The sequence below is a fragment of the Candida parapsilosis genome, contig 006139, assembly GCF_000182765.1.
Source record: "Candida parapsilosis strain CDC317 annotated contig 006139".
Lineage (NCBI taxonomy): Eukaryota > Fungi > Ascomycota > Pichiomycetes > Serinales > Debaryomycetaceae > Lodderomyces > Lodderomyces parapsilosis.
This window is the reverse complement of record NW_023503282.1, coordinates 378841-400513: the sequence shown is the minus strand read 5'-3', so window position 1 is coordinate 400513 and position 21673 is coordinate 378841. Positions and strand designations below refer to the sequence as shown.

Here is a 21673-nt window from a genome sequence, read left to right as displayed (position 1 = left end):
AATTAAATGTAACGTTAGTCAAATTTAGCCGCGAGGTTCCATCAGGACAAACAAAATTTGTAATCAAAAAATAAATATAATACAAATAACCCAACACTTGTTCTTGTTGTTGATTTCTTCTTGAGATTATGTTGAATAAGCATATTCTTACATCAACAACTCAAAGACTAACTCAATTGAATAGACATTTATCAACATCAATCCCTAAAATGGCACCAGTCACTTCTACTACTCCATTAAAAAACTTTGACTATTTAGTCATTGGTGGTGGATCCGGCGGTGTTGCTAGTGCACGTAGAGCAGCCAAATATGGAGCTAAAGTATTACTTATCGAAGCCAAATTGAATAAGTTGGGAGGCACTTGTGTCAATGTTGGTTGTGTACCTAAAAAGGTCATGTGGTATGCTGCTGATTTAGCTCACAAGAAACATGATTTGTACCCATACAAGTTGTCGCAACAAGAGGAATCGGTTAAATATGGCGATTTTGACTGGGCTGGTTTCAAGCAGAAACGTGATGCTTATGTTCATCGATTAAATGGCATTTATGAGAATAATTTGAAACGTGAAAAAGTTGATTATGTATTTGGATTTGCGAGATTCATTAATGAAAAGGGCGATGTTGAAGTGACGTTATCGGGGGATCAAAACTTGCCATTTTTAGAGAAGGAGTATAAGAAAGATGATAAGCTTGTATTTTCTGGTGACAAGATTCTTCTTGCTACTGGTGGCACCCCCATCGTTCCACCCAAAATTGAAGGTGCCTCATTGGGTATTACATCTGATGGGTTTTTTGAATTGGAACACCAACCAAAAAGAGTTGCCATTGTTGGTGCTGGATATATTGGTGTTGAATTTTCTGGTGTTTTCAATGCATTGGGAAGTCAAGTTGATTTTATCATCCGCGGTGATACTGTGTTGCGTTCATTTGATGATATCATTCAAAATACCATTACTGATTATTATACTGATAAGTTGGGAATCAATATTATCAAACAAAGTGGTGGTGTTGTTAAAGTTGAAGGAGATAAAAATGGTGGCCGCACCAAGAAAGTCACATTGGGTAATGGCTCCACTCTTGAAGTTGATGAATTGATTTGGACTGTTGGAAGAAAATCACTTGTTGATTATGGATTGGATAAAGTTGGAGTCAAGCTTGATTCTCATTCCAAAGTCATTGTTGATGAGTATCAAGTCACCACCAACCCCAAGATTTTCTCACTTGGTGATTTAATTGCCGAAGCTGAATTAACACCAGTGGCAATTGCAGCAGGACGTAGATTATCCAATCGTTTATTTGGTGGTGAAGAATTTCGCAATGATCGTTTAGATTACACTAATATTCCCTCGGCCATTTTCTCACATCCAGAAGCAGGATCAATTGGACTCACTTCAAAACAAGCCATTGAGAAATATGGTGAGTCAAATGTAAAAATCTACAATTCTAAATTTACAGCCATGTATTATGCCATGATGGATAGTGATAAAGATAAAGCTCCCACTGCTTATAGAATTGTTTGTGCTGGACCTGAAGAAAAAGTTGTTGGATTACACATTGTTGGTGATAACAGTGGTGAGATTTTACAAGGTTTTGGTGTGGCTATCAAGATGGGGGCAACAAAGAAGGATTTTGATAATTGTGTTGCTATCCATCCAACCTCAGCTGAAGAGTTGGTTACAATGACATAGAAGCGAGTGAATCTTTTCTTTTTAGTATTCTGATAGATCTATAGTAATTATACAAGACGTATGAATGTGAAAAGACTAATGCAATGATTCGTATTTCATCCACCCATTATAACCCTCTTAACTCCTCCATTGCCACGACATGGCTAATACTTTCTCCGTTTTCTAGGTGGTCCTCTAATTGGCGGCTTCGGTTTATCGCCAGGCTTCATATAAAACATTGGCGCATGTCGTAATATATCCGGTACTGAAACAAACCTAATCATACTGCCTCTTACAAACACTTGATCCATATGTTTTGATGATCCATTGCGACCATTGGTTATGGTAACGTCAAACAATGATGCATTCATATTATCTTCATTTTCCAACAATTTACCTCGGTATGTGTCGCCATTTGTAAGTTCGATTGTTATTATGTGGCCCTGGGCTTCGTTTAGTAGTCGTACTGGGATACCTGCTGACATGGTCAGAGTTGTGTGTGTGTACGGTTTGACGTGGTCTTCGATATTGGTTTATCTTTTTCCTTCTTCACAATTTTTTCTTTGGTTTCTCACAGGTGTGGATGGATTTTTTTTATTTTATTTTGCAACAACAAAGCAACAAAGCAACAAAGCAACAATGAATTAAGAGTGTCGTCGTTCTAATGAAGTTGATTTTCTGTTGAAACACCACACACACAAAGTGTGAGTTTAGTGTTAGCATACTGCTTATATAATCTGATGGGTACAGTGTTGAATTTTCCTTGTAGGCTACAGATGCAGCCAGAGACACTTAAAAGATGTGTCAATCTCAACAACTAATTATACAACTCAACAACAGTCCGTCATCTTTCTGTATTGATAAATGAAACGAGACTACTTATCTTTGTTCACTCTCGAGAAAATCGAGATGTCAGAAATGGCATCGCCAAGAAGCCAAACAACATAAATTTGCATTGATTTTGTTGCAACTTGATCCAAATGAAGTACAACTCACCGCGAAAAAAATGTATAGAACTTTATCTACATAAAAACTACAAAGTTTTTGAGATTACATTTATCGATTGTTTTTAGAACAAGGAGCCAACCAATGACGACGAATCCCAAGTCTTTGGCTACAATTCACTCGATCTGCACCAAAGTCAATCAATCCATACGTACTATGTCTTATTCGTAACTTACTAGGGAAGGATGATTACTGCCTTGTCTCTACACTCCCACTACCATTGCATCCACGTAGCATTTACAAATTTCAAAACATGAATTAGCTACACGATCAAGTTTACACTCCTTGTACGCATTAGACCGAATTGTCAACAAGAGGGCAGGTTTACGCGTGATACCCAGGATAGTCAATCTTTTTTGCACGAGCTGCTGATTTTGCATCCAAAACAGCGCAAAACCCAATGTACTCCTAACCATCCCTTTAGATTACAATTATATCAGTGGGAAACTAGTTTTTGTCACTTTTGGTTTATTGGATGGAGTTATCGGTAATGACACAGAACATAAATATTATGAAAAGACAAGAAATTTTAGTTCAGTATTTAAAGTGATACAAAAAGGATATCAGTATACTTTGGAAGTTCGGACTCCCTATACAAGCACAACAGTTAATGGATTCCAAACGCAAAAGAGGCTTTCAAAAACCGTGACACCCCGGTACGAATAAAAGGACAATAAAGCAACTTTTTAGGGTTGAGAAGCCTCCGTTTCGTATGCCAGTGGTTAGTGAAACGACATTGTATTTCTTTGTTTGTGACATCATAAGTCGTGAAATGTTCTAGACACTTTTAGGTTTTGAAAATATCAAAATGCGAGTTCGGTATGGAAAAAAGTAGCCACCCCTTGCTTTATAGTGGGGAACTCCCTCATTTCTAGTATAGTCACTTTCCGAGCATGTGCAACCTCTCGCCTGTCTTTAACATGTCAAAGGGACGTCTGATGATGGAATAGATAAAAATTTTTTTGGTTTTGTGCTTGTTTGTGGTTATGACTTCTAGGATGATGAATGATGAAAAAAGTGGATAAGTTTTTTGCCTAGAACTTTAAGATACAAGTGGTTCGAAGGCAACCAGGTGCATGTTATACAAAAGCAGTTTCTGAAACGAGTAAAGTCATGTGTCGAAAAGAGATCGGTTTTTTGATCGGACTTGGGTAGGCGTTTAGAAGGTAAACAAGTGCCGTGTGTCGTAAAGCTTCTCCCCGAAGTCGGTCCGATCACAAGGACCTTTCGTAGCTTATGGTACTGGAGTCGCCAGATAAAAGAAGCACAAGAATAACAATGGTTGGAAATTTACATCTTTTGCAATTGTACAAAAGTGGAAATATGAATCTTATTGTGTTTAGTTTTGTATCGTTACTATAGTCAAATTGTTAATCTAGGCAACGGAATTCTTACTGTGCTTTTGTATCCATTAACTGTATCGAGTTCACTGTTGGAGTCATATCATTGTCTATGGTGCATGTTACGTTGGTCAGTAGTACACACGTAAACCTTGTATGATTTGTTAAAATTAGTCTCTTATGCATAGAACAAAAAAACAAAAGAAGAAAAATACTAAAGGGCACCAAGAATCCTTTTATAAAGAACTATTAAATCCACCTCAAATATAAACAACACCTCCTTTTCTTATCAACACACACTACAGTGCTTCACTTGTTGGAAGGATCCGTTTTACTGAACGCATATGCATAGTGTGTACCCACCTCGTATCACTAGCTTTCTGATCAATACAGCATTTCAGCATTAATAATCACACAGGCAGACTTGTCCCTCCCCTGCAAACATGGTGCAGACAAACCTGTGTTCTACAACAACAACATCCAACACATCTTCAACTTCAGCAACGAAGCCAAAGCGACAGAGAAACAGAACTCCCAAAAGCTGTATTCAATGTTCCAAACGAAAGATATTTTGTTCCAAGGAGAGACCAGCATGCAGTAATTGTATCAAATACTCGGTAGGTCATCTTTGCTCATATGCTTTACCACCATGGGCTGATGCATCTGCTAATAACAACAACAACAATAACAACAACATCATCAACAACAACAACAACAACAACAACAACAACATCACCAATAAAGCCAGTGCTAATGCTACAAAACCAAACTCACCTCGTTGCTCCCTAGTAGAACAGCCACTTTCACCAATACGAATACTACAAAGTGATGAATACCGCCAGTTGAAACAAAGCAATGAAAAAGTAATACAAGCGCAACGGAAGGAAATCGATGATTTAAAGCGTCAGTTATCTGTTCAACAACAACTTTCACCAAGAGACACTACGACAAAACAACAACAACAACAACAACAACTTTCCAATCTGGGAAATATCCCAATCACTGTCTTAAACAAAATCAGCCCCTTGGCAAACACCTACAACGGTAGCAAAATTGAAATGTTGAATGATTATACCCTTTGCACCATTGACAATTCATCGCTGGGTAGTAAAAACATATACGTGGACACGTACTCTTGGATTAATATAATCAAACTAGATCCTCAGTTGACTACGCTCTGGTTTAGAATAACAAACCTACAGAAAATGTATCACGTATATAAGATGAATATGCTAAAAGGAGGTCAATCTACCGACAATGTCATCAAAAAGGTATCGAAAAAGTCAAATTACAAGATCAATGAAATTGACTTTACATATTCACTACAGCCAACCACCCCTAGTGATTCAAATAAAGAGCAACGGCAACAACAGCAACAACAGCAACAACCGTTGAGATGTCCAGTAGTTGAATGCGACTTTAATTTCATGTCGGAAGAACAACAATTCACGACTCCAAGTCCCATGAGATCGGTCTCTGTCTCACCGGCAGTAAAACTTGAACGATCGGCAACCATTATTGAGAAATCAACAGCTTCCGAACTACAACAAAAACTAATAGGACTCTGGGAATCGTTGATTAGTTTACCCAGAGGCGAATCAAAGTTGAATATTCAACAAATCCATTTTTTATTGGACTACTACTACAAAAGTGACATTGAAAGCAAAGATATATTATCTTTTTATCGATTTGATATTCAGGCTGTTTTCAAAAAGACTGCAAATGACGAAGTTGTGTTAAATTTACCGCAAAATACTGGCTCTGCCGAATTCGAAGCACAACTCAAATCGTGTGGTATTTTTCTATGTATGTTGGTGTTAATTGTTGAAGAATCCTTGTCAGAACTTAGAGTTTTATTCAAAGAAGCAACAAATAAAGAACTATGTGAGCAATTTGAAGACACGTTTCCAAACGAAGTAATGTTGTTGAATCTTGGACCTCGACAAAACAACTTGTTACATAATGTTCAAGAGTTCTTGATTCATTTTGAAAGTGACGAGTACAACAGATCATTATCATATTGTGCCGTGGTCGTTGCCTTACTAAATAGGGAAATTGACGATTACAAAAAGCCAGGATCGAGCATCACTGATACCAAAAATTCATTCACTTCATTATACACCGCTTTCCTTCATCTATTACTCGATGGATCCTTAGACATTTGGAAAGATCCAGAGTTGGTGGAGATCAGATCACAATACAAAAAACGCAGAAAAGATTTGAAATTACATTTTTGTCATCTTTGGGCAAGTGTAGTCAGACTAACTAATTTGGTGACATTAAACTTTGTACCCTTGGTCAAGCATTCCGAGTACTTGGATGGATTGTTGAGACGTATATACCGCAAGATCCAAGAGGTTGACCTGTTGCAATATCATTTAAAATTTTTGTCCAAATTGGGTGAAGATCAATTGATCGTTTCCTTGCACGTTCATTATCTTATCGCCAATGTATCGTGCTCCTTGTATCATGGAATATTGAATTTGGGGTCAAATAAATTAGTCATTAGTACTTTGGAACAATTGATAAAGCAGTGCCAAACTTGGATCACCGACGTTGGTGTTCAACGATTTAGTGAGGCTCGAAAATTTGAAATCTTGATCATTCTTGATTACTTGTCCTATTTTATGATTTACCTAATCATGTTACAGGGTGAGGAGTTGGGTGATGCTACAATGGTTAACAATGTTGTGCCTAATATCTTTACAAAGTTATCTCAGCTAATTCAGCTGCTACGGGTGACTCCTAAACGTCATGCACAGTATCTTTACTCGATAGGAACAGAAGTTTTGACTAGACTGGTTCAGTTTGTTGTGGGACTTCTTACTCGATTCAAGGATGAATCTCGTGATGGCAATTTGTTGAAAGAAGGGTGCACTACAATATTCACAATCAAGGGACTTTTATCACCCACTGAATGCATGGACGACCTTTCAGCTGAAATCGAGCAAATAATCACCTTTTTGGACTCAGTATTGATCAATAAAGAACGTTTGACAAAGCTCGTAAAGTTGTGGAAATTTTACATCACATTGAGTAAAGACTTGAACTGTTCCAAGCTTCACATCGGGTTTCCCGGCTTCAATAATGGAAATGCTTCTGCTTGTCCCGTCTTGGCTGATGGCGGAGCACAATCCGCGGCAGTCGCAGCGGCAACAGCAAATACATGTCCTGTTCTGAATTCAAGCAAAGCTACCGCTGCTGCGTCTGGTTGCCCTGTAATGCATCATAAAGGTGTTAGTACAGCATCTGATTCAATGACAATGTCGCCCACTTCACAACCAATTAAACGGGAAACGATAACAAAATGCCCAATATCGCTGATTACAACGCCCATGAATGATGAAGAGATTAACGTTAACCAACTACCACCGCCTTTACAAGCATCAAATCATAAATCACCTCAACAACAACAATTGCAATCACCAATGAACAAAAAGATGAAGAAATGTCCTTTTGATCATGGATCAATGATGAAACCAAATTTGTACCCTAATCAAGTCGAATCAAGTATAAGAGGCAGTTTCGATACGTTTAAGACACATGCACCAAGTCCTTTGGGTGGTGGGGGTGGATATTCGATGAACAATACGCCGGTTCCAATGCCACTGCTGTTGCAATCGGTCAATATGACTAATGTGACAGGTGAGGAACCACTGAAAGACGTTGCTTCAGGAATCGGAGGTGGTGACATCACTGGTGGTGCACCACGATCTTCTAAACAAAGTGCAGCCGGGTCAGAAACTAGCTGTCCTGTGCTGAGCGCTCAGCAAGTTGCACCACCTCAACAACAATCGCAGCTTATGAATGGATTAGAAAACTTAGACGTCTTTAATCAATTCCATGATTTTGATTTTGATTTTTTGAACCTGGAAAACATACTCGAGCATTTCGGCGGCTCTGCTCCCGGGACTGGTGCTGGAACTAATGGAGACTTGGATTTGGGGTTGAATAATTTGGGCAATGGTAATATTGAGGGATTTTTTCAATAGAGTATAGACTAAATGATAAGTAATGCAATTAATGAGTTTAACACAAAGGAGAGAGACGTTGAGTTTTGGACATAATGCATATTCTGAATTTAACAAATCTAAAGTAAAACAAAAACCTAATACTTTGACCTAAATGGTTTCAAAGTGGTTATATAAATAGTCATTTCACGAACAACTGTTGAAATAATGTATAAAATACCAGTGAAAGACTTTGTGATCTTGGTGCGAGATGCATCCATGTACACAAAAAGTATAAGAAAAACTAACGAGAATTGTGTAGTATGGTACATCGACTCCGTAAGCAAAAAATGAAAAATGGGCAAAAAATTGAGCTTGAAACGAGCCAGCATGGAAGAGGTTAGCCCCTTAAGCATCCCCCTCGAAGAAACAAAAAGATTGAATAATGAAATTGAAAAAAAAAAAAAACACATTGTTGAGTTACCAACAAAGCTTGAAATCCTATCCTATGGCAGGAAGGACAACTTGACCAGGAATAGGTGGAGTAACTTGAAGTTGCGTATTTGCCTTCAGATTCAACTCAGACTCCTTCTCAACACCAACAACATCAGTCAATGCCAGTTTATCACCAACTTTGCCATGCTCCTTCACGATATGTTCATGCTCTTGTGGTCCCAATTCATGATTTTCCTTAGCATGTTCTTCCTTTTCATGCTTCTCCTTTTCATATTGTTCTACACCAGGTGCAGTTTCATGGCGTTCCTTTTCATGATGTTCTTTAGCATAATGTTCTTTCGAATGGCGTTGACCCCCCAAAGTGCGATTTGATTCGTAGTGATCTTTATCGCTTTCGTTAGCAAATGAAGTGGATGATTTTAAACTCTTTTCCAATGTTAATTTATCTCGATGGTGAGGGTCATCATCACGACGACCGAGGCGTACTTCGTGAGTCAAACCCTTTTCATGATTCTTGTGGTGTTCCTTTTCAGCAATGTATTGATCTATACTGTGAATGTCTTTGGATACTTTAGTATCTCCATGACTTTTCTCATGATGATTCAATTCGCGCTCATCCTTAATTAGTCCATAATTATCTTCATTGTGTGATTGTTTCTCATGTGTTTCAGAACCATCATTCATCTTCTCGCTAAAGCTAGATTCATGGTGTTCAGTGACTTCCTTGTGATTATCTTCTTCGTAATGATCAATTTCGTGTCTTTTTCTGTGATTTGAGTCATGAAGGTAATCTTTATGATGTTCTTTTTCAGCAACAATGCGATCAAGTTCGTGGATATCTTTCACGTAGTCACCATTTTTGTGATCTTCCTCATGATGATTCAACTCATGATGATCCTTATTCAAACCGAGATTATCCTCCTTGTGGTGTTGCTTATTGTATTTTGAGGCGCCATCAACAAACAGTTCCAGTAAATCAAAATGATGCTTTTCATTCACATTATCGTGAAAATTCTCTTCATAGTGGACAATTTCATCACGCTTAGTTCTAATGGCATTAGTAACACTACCCAATTGGTAATCTTGCTCAAATTTTTCCTTTCTTTGCTCATGGCGATCACTTTCGAAACGTTCCTCTTTTGATTGACCCAATTTCGCTGACTCATGATACCTTTCTTTGTGGTGATGCAAAGCTTCATTCTTAGTGCCCTCCTTGTGAATAGCATCTTCATCTTTTACCTTTTCAGATTGTTCGGTCATTATATCGCTGTATTGATTTTCGTGACCACCTTTCTCAAACTTTTGTCCTGAAAAGTGTTTGACATGATCTTCTTTTTCAAACTTTTTATTCTTTTCTTCATGGCGCTCCAAGGTATGATCATTTGTCAGGTTAAAGTTCTTGAGATATTGGTGCTTTTCTTGATGCCCTTTTTCCAACTTGACATGACGAGATTCATGCCCGGCATCATTGTGATCGACTAGGCCAATTTCCAATGATCTTTCAGTATCGTCTGCTGGTTTCTCATGGCTCGGTTGGTCTTCTTTAATCGGCAACTTTTGAATAACATCCAAGCGGGCTAAATACCCTTTCTGAACAAGGAAAGGAATTACATCCAAGACAAATTTTGATAAAAGTTTGCCAATTTCTGGTTTCGCAAATGTCACCTTATCCACATCAATATTCAACCCATGGGCTTGAGATGCCATCAACAACTCATCCCAGGGAATTTGTTCATTTTTAATCTTCTCAATTGTCAAACCCATCAACGAGCTTCTAACTATTTTATCCTTCAAAGACAAATTAAGAATGTCATTAATCAATCCGGATTGTTTTAAAGTCGCAAACACTTTTTCAATTCCTCCATCGACATCAAAGCCATTGAAGGGAATAGCTTGATGTGCTTCAAATGAATCATAACCTTCAAAGTTTGTAGAGCTATCCTCTTCATCGAACGCACCCCAGTTAGAACCAAAGCCGTCAACGCTTTCGTTATTCTCTTCGAATAATTTTGTTACTGTATCTTTAATAACCTTTCGATTTTTGAATGCCATCTCCACTGAATTATTCTTCTCCTTTGTGATATGCTCACGACTAAGTGATTCTCCGATTCCGTCATCAGTGCCATCTGCTACGTTGCTGCTTGCGGCTGATTGCTTCTCGTTTGCAATATTGTACGCAGTTTGAATAGTCTTGTAAGCAACTTTCACAACTAATGCTTGATCAAAGTCTGGTGCCACACTAACAAACTCTTCGGGAGACAAAAGCTTGGCATCTCCGTCGTCTGGGATAAGAAGCATGAGATTCTTCAGCTTTTCGGAGGTTACCGAACTAACAGGAGTAAAGGTGCTTGGTACAGGCTTCAGCTTTGCAGAAGGGCCCTTGAGAACGATTTCACTCATTGGCGGTTTCTCACTCTTACCATTGCCTGTGGACGTAATTTTTTTTGGTTCCATCTTGTTCTCTGACTTCGGAATTTTCTTCAATTTCTCTTTAAGTAATTTCTTTTCACTTTTGAGTGCTTCCTTATCGTTCTTTAATGCTTCCTTTTCCTTCCTGAGTTTCTCCTCCTTCTCTTCTCTAAGTCTTTCCTTTTTCTCTTTGGGGCAATCAGGGTCATCTTCGTCGTCGTCATCAGTTCCAGCTTCAGTTGGCTTGGGGCTGTTCAAGATTGTAGTTGTTGTTGTTGTTGGCGTAGGTACTGTTTTCAGCTTTCTTTTCTTTGATCTCAATTTCTTTCTCAACAACCAATTCGACTCAAACGTAGTATCATCTGAAGTCGGCTCTTCTTTGCTCTTGCTACCCCCAAAACCAAAAATCGACTTCCAGGACCATTTGCTTTCCTTCTTTCCCAGATTATCTTCTTCTACGTCATGATAATCATCATCATCATTATCGTCAGAGTCAGAGTCTTCAAAGTCTTTGTGGCTTCCGTTCGTGGGGGTTTCCGCAATCTCTGGATAATCGGACACCCATTCATTATCGTCGTCGCGTTTTAAAAAGACAATCTCATCTACCTGGATGTTACCTTCTGCTTTGTCTGATCTGATGCTGAGACTGCGAAGAGCCCCTTTTTCTCTCAAGTTGATTGGCACATTCATGGATTCATCGCCATCACAATCTTCTTTGTTTGAAGAAGACTCGGCACCATCGTATAACCCATCGGGATATTCTTCTCCCTTAGGATGCAAGTAAGGGTAGGTTTTTGGCTTAGTTTGCATTTTGTTTTTAGGACAATCCTCATCCAGCGTATCTGTCTCCGACTCCAAGACGGTCGTAATAGTGGTGCGTAATGTTGTTGTGATAGTTGGTGGAGCTTTTTTAAAATGTGATTTGATTTTACGGCTTCCGTTGTCTTCCTTCTCCTCCGTTTGTTTCTTTTGATCTCCAACTTTCTTGAAGATGTTCTTTACTTTGGAATTTGAATCGCCGTCATCCCCTTTCTTACCAGACAAGCCAAGCTTGCCCTTCAACTTATTAAAATCATTAATATCAAAGCTTGATTTGCCATCATCCTCTTTACGCTTGACTAATGGGTCGCTTGGGTAGCCTGCGTCAGTATCGTCCTCTTCTTCCTCCTCCTTGTTGTCACCTTTAGACTTGCTCTTTCTCAAAAAATTTTTTAAATCACCGAGCTTGACCACGTTGCTCAAGTCTTCAGGAGTTATGTCATGTCTTTTCAGCAACTTAAGTTTTTGACCCTGTTCAGCAGAGAGTCTCCAAACATCGATTTTTGCATCTTGAGATCCCTGAGTTTCCACTGATGGTGAAATATTGCTTTCTCCATTTGCAGATGCATCTTCTCCACTTTCTTGAGTATCCTCTGGTTTATTTGACTCGGAATCTCCGTTTTCAGTAGCACTCTCTTCACCCGTCGTTTCAGTTTCCTCTTTAATCCGATCAATCAAGAACAATACATCCTTCAACACTTCTATCTTTTCCATTGTCAAGTCTTTTCCAACGTTCATCATCTCCATAAACATATCACCAAAACCTTTAGATGGAGGAGTCAAAGGCAGTGAATGTTCATCCTTCTCGGCCCCATCACATTCTGTATCTTCATCATCATTATCATTATCGGCGATTTCCTTGTTACCTGGTGTTTCAGTGGCATCTGATTGAAACGACCAATCTTTGGCGACGGACGAGGCTTTGCCGCCCTCTTCTACACTTCCTACTTGTCCTGTAGGTATTGAATTTGGGGAAGTATTTTGGAACGGTAACTTGAGCTTGAATTTGAAAATTGGAAATGCAAACAGATGTTTGATCTTCATCTTATCTGAGCCTTTGGCGTCGACCTGGGTTGTCTCATTCTTGTTTAACTCGCTTTTGACCGCAATTGCAGACACAGTAGTGCCGAGAAGCAACAACCTATGAACTTTCATCACCACACAAAATGAATTGGTCTAATTGAATACTATAATCAAGCAACAAATACTTTTCAATCAAGGTTCTGATGAACTTCATAGCTTATATAACCGTTGTCATCTTACGTTAAAGTCCTAATAGTTTCCTAATCTGGATCTTTCACAAAATACTAGGTCGTATCATGTCAGGGCCCACCGAAGAAAATGAACATTCCCTTTTTTTTTGTAATGCTCAATCGCTTTTTGAGTCACAAAGAAATTCGCTGGTGATGACGAATCTCTTCTTTGGCATAAGGGGACTGATTTGTTTCTTCAAGATTGGTGTTCTTTTGTAGGAAAGATGGAACTTAGGGCAGTGTCGTGAGGAAAATAGTAAATGATTGTCGCAAGTTTTATCGCGACATTAGGCAAAACACGGAGAATGAAATGATGTTATATCCGTCAACCATTTTTGGTGTGTCACCGAAACTTTTGCACTTTGAAGTACTTTACAACCACATATCTAGCGCCACTATGATTAGACTTATATCGCCGCGAATGGGTATACCCAGGCTTAATATAAGCCTGTTGCTTGTACAACCTGGTCCCCTACGCTACAGATACGGCATTGGCCATTATGTCAAAAAATCATATGCAACCTCATCTGGAGCAACAGCAACTTTTACCAAACCCAAAACTAGCAGATCCAATAAGTTTTACAAGTATTTTGCATTTGGTATTGGGATAGGCATAGGTGGATCTGCATTATATTATACAAGTGACAAGTTTAGACATATGGTATTAACCGCGGATCGCGTTGGTGTTGTTACTGTTGCCGTGGTTCGTTGTTTTGCATTATACAAAGAGACACTAGGGAGAGAGTACGATTCTGCATCTGCAAGGCACGATGCTTTATCAAAAACCCACAAAAGGGCAGCCGAAATTACTTTGAAAGCTTTGGAGAAAAATGGAGGTATATATATCAAATTGGGGCAACACATAACGGCATTGACCTATTTATTACCCCGTGAATGGACAGACACAATGATTCCGTTACAGGACAAATGTCCTAGATCTTCTATGGAAGAAATTGAAAAATTATTTGAGACTGATTTAGGAGTCAGGCTTGATGAAATGTTTATCGAATTTGATCCGAACCCTGTGGGAGTTGCAAGCTTGGCCCAAGTGCATATAGCCAGGTTACGCAAGAATGGACAAAAAGTCGCTGTTAAGATACAACATCCTAGTTTGAAAGAGTTTGTACCTTTAGATGTTAAGTTGACCAAGTTGGTGTTTGATTTGATGTACAAAGTGTTTCCCGAGTATCCACTTACCTGGTTAGGGGATGAGATGCAAAATTCGATTTTTGTTGAACTTGATTTTACCAAAGAGGCAGCAAATGCAGAAAGAACAGCCAAACATTTCAAGGATTTCTCTTATTTGAAAATTCCGAATGTTTTAGAGGCAGAGAAGAGAATTTTGATTATGGAATACGTTGCCGGATCAAGATTGGATAATTTCGAATACTACCAAGATCACGACATAGACACTTCAAAAGTCAGTGCTTGTTTGACGCATATATTCAATGAAATGATTTTCCGGCCTGACGTTGGCTTACATTGTGACCCTCATGGTGGTAACTTGGCCATAAAGAGTGTTGAACCTAGTAATGGTTACAATTTTGAAATTATTCTCTATGATCATGGTTTATACAGGGATATTCCATTGCAAATGAAACGTGATTATGCTCACTTTTGGTTAGCTGTTTTGGACAATGATATACCGGGAATGAAAAAGTACGCAAAAGTATTTGCTGGTGTTGAAGGGGAACAGAAATTTAAAATATTTGTAAGTGCAATTACAGGTAGAGCTCCCGATGCTGTATTGAATAAAGAGATCAAGTCTAGGAGATCAAAGGCGGAGATTGAAGAAATTCAATCACAAATCAACAATCATGATCTGGGTGTGTTGGAGGATCTAATGGATATATTGTCAAATATGCCAAGAATGATTTTATTGATTTTGAAGACTAACGATTTAACTAGAAATTTAGATGAGAGTTTGCAATCAGACCTAGGTCCTGAACGTACCTTTTTGATTATGGCTAATTATTGTGCTCGTACAATCTACGAAGAAGGGATTGATATAATTAACCTCCACTGCAAAGGAATCACCTGGGCGTTCAAGAGATTCATAAATTGGTTTGATTATCACAAACGATTGACTACCTTGTATATATACGATCTTGTATTGAAGTTTGAGAATGCAAGAAATTGATTTAGATTGATATAAATACTAATGTTGAATTATTCATTATTTCTTTTGATCTTTTCTAGTAGATTGTTTATCCTGGGTCCCATAACTGGTTGTCCACGTTTGGTCTTTTGACTCAATTCCTTCTTTTTCAACTCCCTAATTTTCTCCTGTCTTGCTACGTTGGTTAGTTTCTCCTGTACTTTCTGCAACCGTTCGTGACGATTTTCAGCTTTCCGTTGTTTAGCAATAGCAGCTCTCTCGGCAAAGCTTGTAGGTTTTGGTTTTTTTGATTTGGACTCGTGATGTTGACGCAACTTGGCCTCGTGGTTTTCTTCGTCATCACTTCCTTCATTAAGACTTTCCGATTTATCCTTACTTTGTTCTTCTAGACCCTCATGCTTCAATAGCTTAAAATAATTCTTTCTCAATCGAGCACGATGGGTGAGTGCTCGTTTTATGTCAATGGATTTTGCCTCTCGACGGTCGACAAATCTCTTTTTGCCCTTGTTGTGTTGTGGTGGTGCCATCCTTGATCAGTTCAGTTGTAAAGTAAGAAAAGGAGAGGATGAGCTTCCGAGATGTCTTGATGCATTTAGTGTCAATTTTAAGAACATTGTCTGGTTTTGACATTTTACGACACTTGCTTAAAGAAGGTAGCGGGGCTTTTCTTTATACCAACCATTCATTTGTGACGACGCCTGGAAGAGCAAATAACTACTATTTGAAAATGTCTTGTACCCATCTCTCCTTGGCACTCACCGTGCCTTGTAACAATTACTTTTCATGCTGTACAGTTATTGGTACGATTGACAAAAGTAATCATACGGTCAAATTCATTGTAGCTGGCTTTAACATAGAGAGCAAACCAAATTCGAAATACTCGGCACCATGCCGCTTCTCCTCCGCTTGCTGCACCTGCGTTTGATTTTTCATGCTCAATCTAATTACGAATTGATGTAGAGCTACGCGTTTCATATTTCCAAACGAGCCGCACTTTCTGCAGTTTTGTTGTCCCCTTTTGGCAATATGGGCGAGAGCCGATCCAATAATATTCACCAACAAAGATTTTAAAATCAGGCACCAGTCCTCTATTTAGCCATATAAACACAGGAGACAGCTCTCGGTTCAAAATAACCAACGCTTTTACTTTACTAGAGCTGAACTACACACACACACACACACACATACGATACCATCAACTGACTGTATCTTCTTACACATCGATATGCCACCATCCATACCGAAAAGTAAGTACACTGCATTACCTAATGCTTCAGATATAGCGTCTACATCTCCAACAAGCGATAACACACTCCCCTCATTAAACGGACCCAATCTGAAATACTCCCCACAGGATTTCGGCAATGATGAAGAATTTGAATTGGAAACGATAAATAACTTTGACTACGAAATAGCGATTGAAGATGAGAACGAACGCGAACCGCATCAAAGAGCTAGCTTTGGGATAGACATGTTGCCAAGTGCATCATCAACAGCTTCTTCAAGTACTACCATCGTTTCATCATCAGGATCGTCTAATATGAAAATGGCATTTATGAATATGACAAATTCGATATTGGGTGCAGGAATTATTGGTCAACCCTTGGCTTTTCGAAATAGTGGGTTCTTAGGTGGAATCTTGGTCATGGTCGGACTAACCATACTTATTGACTGGACACTAGTTCTCATAGTGAAGAATTCCATTTTGGCACAACTGAAATCATATCAAGATACAGTCAATCACTGTTTTGGGCTAGTGGGCAAAATTGTATTGCTTGTTTCTATAAGCTCATTTGCTTATGGTGGATGTATGGCATTTTGCGTCATTATTGGCGATACAATCCCCCATGTGTTGACAGCTTTTATACCAAGCTCAATAACTGAGGGTATTTTTGCTTGGTTATTCAGTCGAAATGTCATTATTGTCCTTTTCACTGGTTGTATTTCATACCCACTAAGCCTTAATCGAGACATATCTAAATTGGCAAAGGCTTCAGGTTTTGCATTGGTGGGAATGTTGACAATTGTAGTGTTGACTGTGGTCCGTGCACCTTTCATTTCATCTGATTTGAAGACTAAAGTCACTGGATCGCAGTGGATACTCAATGGAAACATTTTCCAAGGTATATCGGTGATTTCATTTGCCTTGGTGTGTCATCACAACACCATGTTTATTTATCAATCGATGCGAAATGCAACCTTGAAGAAATTTACCAAATTGACCCACATTTCCTGTTTTATATCAATGATTTTCTGTATGGTTATGGGGATTAATGGATATTTAAACTTTGGATTGATGACAAAGGGCAATATCTTGAACAATTTCAAAAGTAACGATAATTGGATCAATATTGCTCGTTTTTGTTTCGGATTGAACATGTTGACTACTTTCCCACTTGAAATATTTGTTGTTCGTGATGTGCTTAAAGAGATCCTTCTCAGTGGGAAAGCAGTCGATGGTAGCACATCGCATTTAGAATTAACGAAATGGCAGCATTTTACAATCACATCGTTGCTTGTGTTTACATCAATGGCAGTCAGTTTATTTACCTGCAATTTAGGAATGATTCTCGAACTTATTGGTGCCACTTCTGCAAGTTTGATGGCATATATAATCCCACCATTGTGTTATTTGCGATTATCGTGGTTACAACTTGATTGGCCACTGGCACAACCTTGGGAAAAGAAACGGTTCATAGTGAGGAAGGCCTTGCCTAGTGTTGGTTGTATTGTGTTTGGATTTGCTGTCATGTTTATTAGTTCAGGAATGACGATCAGAGACGCAATACGAAATAAAGATGGCAGTGATAGTTGTGTAATAGATTAGAAACTATAGATATAGAAAGCAGTTGCCTCTTTTTTTAATCATCTTCGTCATCACTTATGACAAGTCGCCTCTTTCTTGTGATAGCTTCTGGATGTTCCTCGGTCTGTGCACGTTTGTTGTTGTTGTCGGAATCCATATCGGATGTATTGGAAGAAGAGTGATCCGGTTCGTCTTCCTCCTCGCTTTGACGGGGGTCACTGTCCTCACTTTCAAGCAATGCGTTGTTCACTGTGTGACTTTGCGTGAGGTCTCCCTCTTCCACTTCCTCTTTCTCTCCCTCATCATCATCTTCTTCTTCTTCTTCCTCAACAAACAATGATACCTCCTCGACTGCATTGTTTACAACATTTGCAACTTCCTTGTTCCCATTCTTTGAATACACCAGCCATACTTTTTTAAACTCTTCCAATTTTTCATTGTTGGTAATGCTTCCAATTTCATTCAATAATTTCCTTAATCTTTCCTCACGAACGAAAAATTCTTGATGTCGTTCGTCATCCGAATCATCATCTGAGTCATGAACAAATTCAGCTGATCGCGCTGGCTGTGAATCTTCAAGTAAACCCGCGGGAATTATTCTTCTTCTCGAAGTCTCATTACTCTTGCTCGGTTTGGTCTTTGTCTTTGATCTTCTCTTGTGGGCTTTACCTGGTTCCAAGTTCTTGGATCGTGGTTGATGTTGTGAGTTCAATTGAGCTTCCAATTCATCCAATAGATCTAACTCAGTTCCGTGTTGTCTTGACGAATTTGGATTAGCATCCAATTCAAATGCAATGTCGTCGTCATCACCATCACCATCACCATCTTCTTCACCATCTCCTTTGTAGGCTTTATCACCATCGCCTTGCTGTTGGAGCTTACGTTCAAATCTTCGTTCCAACAAATCCTCCTTCTCGTATAAATCGCCAGTTGATAAATAACACTTGCAAGCACTCTCCTCGATCCTGGGGAACAAGACTTCAATTATATTGGGGAACCGACCAAGAGCCACTTTGAATTTTTTCATAAAATAATAGATAAACTCCTCCACTTTCAATCTAATTGACGAACCTCTTGGTAAATGGCTCTTTAATTTGTGCAACATCTGCATAAAATCTAACCGAAACAACCCGTTATAATCCTTTCTAACAACAAACAATTTATGGAAATAGCTCAAACATATTTTGATATCATCATGAGTCAAATCTTGGAATCGAGACAAATATTCAATATATGCAGTAACGATAGCTTGATGGAAAAACCTCACTTCAGTAGCTTGAAAATTCAATCTCCGTTCTCGAGTAACCTCACGTATATTTTCAGCAATGGCTTCATCGTCAGAATCATAAATGGCTGCAGAGAGTTTTGCATCTGTATCTCGATTCAATTCGTTAATTCGTTTGCGGTTTTGTTTACCCTGTTTCCGTTTAGTTTGAACATAAAGTTGTAAATCCTCCTTGGCAAAGGACTCAAACGATTTCAAAATGATGGTGATCACATGGATTGACTGTTTCAAAAATCGCGGTGAATGTTTGAATGCTGATTGCGGGATCAACACTAAAATGTTTAGAAAATCGTTGAATGAAAATAATTTCCTAATTATACCTTCAGCCAACTCACGATCAATTTCATATTGAGTATCTTCTTCTTCTTCATCGGTGGTAGTTCTCTTTTTTCCAAATATCGAGTTCGATATTTGAAGCAATTCTTTAAAACAAATCATGGCCACATGTAGCGAGTTCCATGATTTCTTCGCAAATGAGTCACGAAAATAAGTTACAATCAAAATGAAATTGATTTCACTCAATGCTGCCCTAACGGAACCAAAATCAAACGACGCTGTATTGTTTAGCATAATTTGTTCTCGTTGATAGTTCAAGAACCATGCAATAGTGAAGAAATAACTGGCATTTGATAGATCATCTACGGTTGAATATTCCGATTGACTTGTAAGTTTCGATGCCATTACTTCAATCAAGTTATTGAAACAACCACCTGATAGAAATTCATCAATAAACTCAAAAAAAATATGTCGGCCTTGAGCTGTGAGATACACGGGTGAGCTCGTCTGTACATAGTCATCGGAATCGTATTTGAAATGATTCGGATTCTTCCAAGTCTTCGACTTGTCTAGTTTGTCCAAAGTTCCATCAGTATTTGCCAACGCTTCTTCTCCAGATACCACGTAGGAAGTTGCATCTGAAGAACGAATGGATAATAATGTACCAAACTTACCATGTCTGGTGGCAATTTTCAGGGTTTGTGCTTGTTTCTTTCTAGCTTCAGTTGCTAGTAGATCCAGCAATTGCATTCCTACTGTGCTCGACAATGGTGCCAATGGTGCAGATGCATCAGTCGATACGCTGGGAGCATATGGTAATGGAGGTGGACGAACAAGTACATCCTTCGCCTCAATCCCTTTTATCATCAAGTAAATACACTCAAGTGTAACTTCACCAAACAATTCCTTATCAAATTCAACATTAATTGATCCTGAGATAGTTAACAAAAGCATAAGGACCTTGTTCCTTTTAAACACTTTTAAGACATTGTTTATCGAAATGTCATCTTGAGAAACACCACTAGGTAAATCTGCCGATGCGACAATTGTGTTTCTTGCTTTTGATGAAATTGAAGATGTTGCAGGTTCAATGGCTAAAATATTTCTAACAAGGTACAATACAAGTCGTAGGATTTGATTTTCACGAGGTTCTCGATCGATCTTTGATTTTTGTAGAACAGGTAGTACTAGTCTAATCACTGCTTTCAACAATTGTCCACCATTGTAGGTTAAAATGTGTTTCTTGTACAGGACGTGAATTTTTCTGATATTTGCATACAACAATTTTTGATTGTCTGACAAATTCTTGTCAAAATCCACTGGCCACGTTAAAAGCACAAGTATTTCCAAACACGAAAGCATTATCTTCTCCATTGAAGTCTTGTTTCTGATTATCTCCTTTTTGGCCATTTTTTGCTCCCATTGACAAAGTATGACCAAGATATCATTTTGAATTAATCCACAATCAGCACAAGCGAGTGCTACTTCATAGTTGTTTTGTTTTTCATCAACAGCCCTGATCCATCTTTTTATATCTTTTAGACACGCCAATGCATCATGACCTAGTTTATATGGAGGGGGTTTGACTTCTGATGTATGGTCAACACCACCCAATGCAGATACCAAGATGGCGATATGTGCACGCAATAATTTTTGTGCATGAGTTTCATTTGGCTTTAGAGTCGTTGATAAAGATCTTAGCCTGTCTTCTTCTTCCTCCTCTTCTTCCTCTTCTTCCTCTTCTTCCACTACTCCCCCCTCTGCACTACCTTTGTCATGGTCTATTTCAATGGGTTGATCTGCTGACTGTCCTGCAATTGTCTCGTGTTTCTTTGGTAGCTTAATTTTAGTAACTTCTTCGTCTCCGTAGTCTATAAAATCATCAAATTCTTCTGCATCGTAATAGTTTTCAATATCTGAGCCTGTCTCCACGTCACTCATATCGACTTCAACGTAGGAGTCCATTAGATAAGGAAGTATGAGCTTAACTTTTGGTGTCCTAGTGAAAAAAGAAAATCAGAGAGAAAAAACCGCGTCATGAAAAACAAACACGTCCAAATATTGGTTGGTAGCGTACAACATATCTGAGCTTGAGATGCAATGAATGAGACAACTGGTGCTAGACAACTTTCCTGCCACAATGTGCTAATGCATTCGTTGCGAAAGCACTACCTTACTAATGACTCTTCTTCTAGGATATCTTCTATCAGCACCATCTGCTTACTTAAGCGATATCGTGGGTTTACATTGCATTAACAGCACGATTGTTGGCACTGTGAAATCATACA

The 21673-nt window shown here is 38.7% G+C and overlaps 8 protein-coding genes across 8 annotated transcripts; 4 read left to right on the top strand and 4 right to left on the bottom strand. All coding sequences in view use genetic code 12, as the record gives it.

Annotated features, from left to right (window-relative positions):
- Window positions 1-209: 209 nt before the first annotated feature.
- On the top strand, window positions 210-1688 carry GLR1 (glutathione-disulfide reductase; the record flags this gene model as incomplete). Its single annotated transcript, XM_036810583.1, has 1 exon — window positions 210-1688. The coding sequence occupies one exon, from the start codon at window positions 210-212 to the stop codon at window positions 1686-1688; it is 1479 nt and encodes a 492-aa protein (XP_036667105.1).
- A 143-nt stretch (window positions 1689-1831) lies between these two features.
- SMD3 (mRNA splicing protein) lies at window positions 1832-2152 on the bottom strand (the record flags this gene model as incomplete). Its single annotated transcript, XM_036810582.1, has 1 exon — window positions 1832-2152. The coding sequence occupies one exon, from the start codon at window positions 2150-2152 to the stop codon at window positions 1832-1834; it is 321 nt and encodes a 106-aa protein (XP_036667104.1).
- A 2303-nt stretch (window positions 2153-4455) lies between these two features.
- ZCF20 (Zcf20p) lies at window positions 4456-8004 on the top strand (the record flags this gene model as incomplete). Its single annotated transcript, XM_036810581.1, has 1 exon — window positions 4456-8004. The coding sequence occupies one exon, from the start codon at window positions 4456-4458 to the stop codon at window positions 8002-8004; it is 3549 nt and encodes a 1182-aa protein (XP_036667103.1).
- Window positions 8005-8463: 459 nt separating this feature from the next.
- Window positions 8464-12801, bottom strand: CPAR2_501630 (uncharacterized protein; the record flags this gene model as incomplete). The annotated part of the gene is made up of 1 exon (XM_036810580.1): window positions 8464-12801. One exon carries the CDS (start codon window positions 12799-12801, stop codon window positions 8464-8466), a length of 4338 nt encoding a protein of 1445 aa, XP_036667102.1.
- A 411-nt stretch (window positions 12802-13212) lies between these two features.
- On the top strand, window positions 13213-15039 carry CPAR2_501620 (uncharacterized protein; the record flags this gene model as incomplete). Its single annotated transcript, XM_036810578.1, has 1 exon — window positions 13213-15039. The coding sequence occupies one exon, from the start codon at window positions 13213-13215 to the stop codon at window positions 15037-15039; it is 1827 nt and encodes a 608-aa protein (XP_036667101.1).
- Window positions 15040-15068: 29 nt separating this feature from the next.
- On the bottom strand, window positions 15069-15545 carry FYV5 (Fyv5p; the record flags this gene model as incomplete). The annotated part of the gene is made up of 1 exon (XM_036810577.1): window positions 15069-15545. One exon carries the CDS (start codon window positions 15543-15545, stop codon window positions 15069-15071), a length of 477 nt encoding a protein of 158 aa, XP_036667100.1.
- A 698-nt stretch (window positions 15546-16243) lies between these two features.
- CPAR2_501600 (uncharacterized protein) lies at window positions 16244-17845 on the top strand (the record flags this gene model as incomplete). Its single annotated transcript, XM_036810576.1, has 1 exon — window positions 16244-17845. One exon carries the CDS (start codon window positions 16244-16246, stop codon window positions 17843-17845), a length of 1602 nt encoding a protein of 533 aa, XP_036667099.1.
- A 34-nt stretch (window positions 17846-17879) lies between these two features.
- Window positions 17880-21350, bottom strand: YBL053 (Ybl053p; the record flags this gene model as incomplete). Its single annotated transcript, XM_036810575.1, has 1 exon — window positions 17880-21350. The coding sequence occupies one exon, from the start codon at window positions 21348-21350 to the stop codon at window positions 17880-17882; it is 3471 nt and encodes a 1156-aa protein (XP_036667098.1).
- Between the last annotated feature and the right edge of the window lie 323 nt (window positions 21351-21673).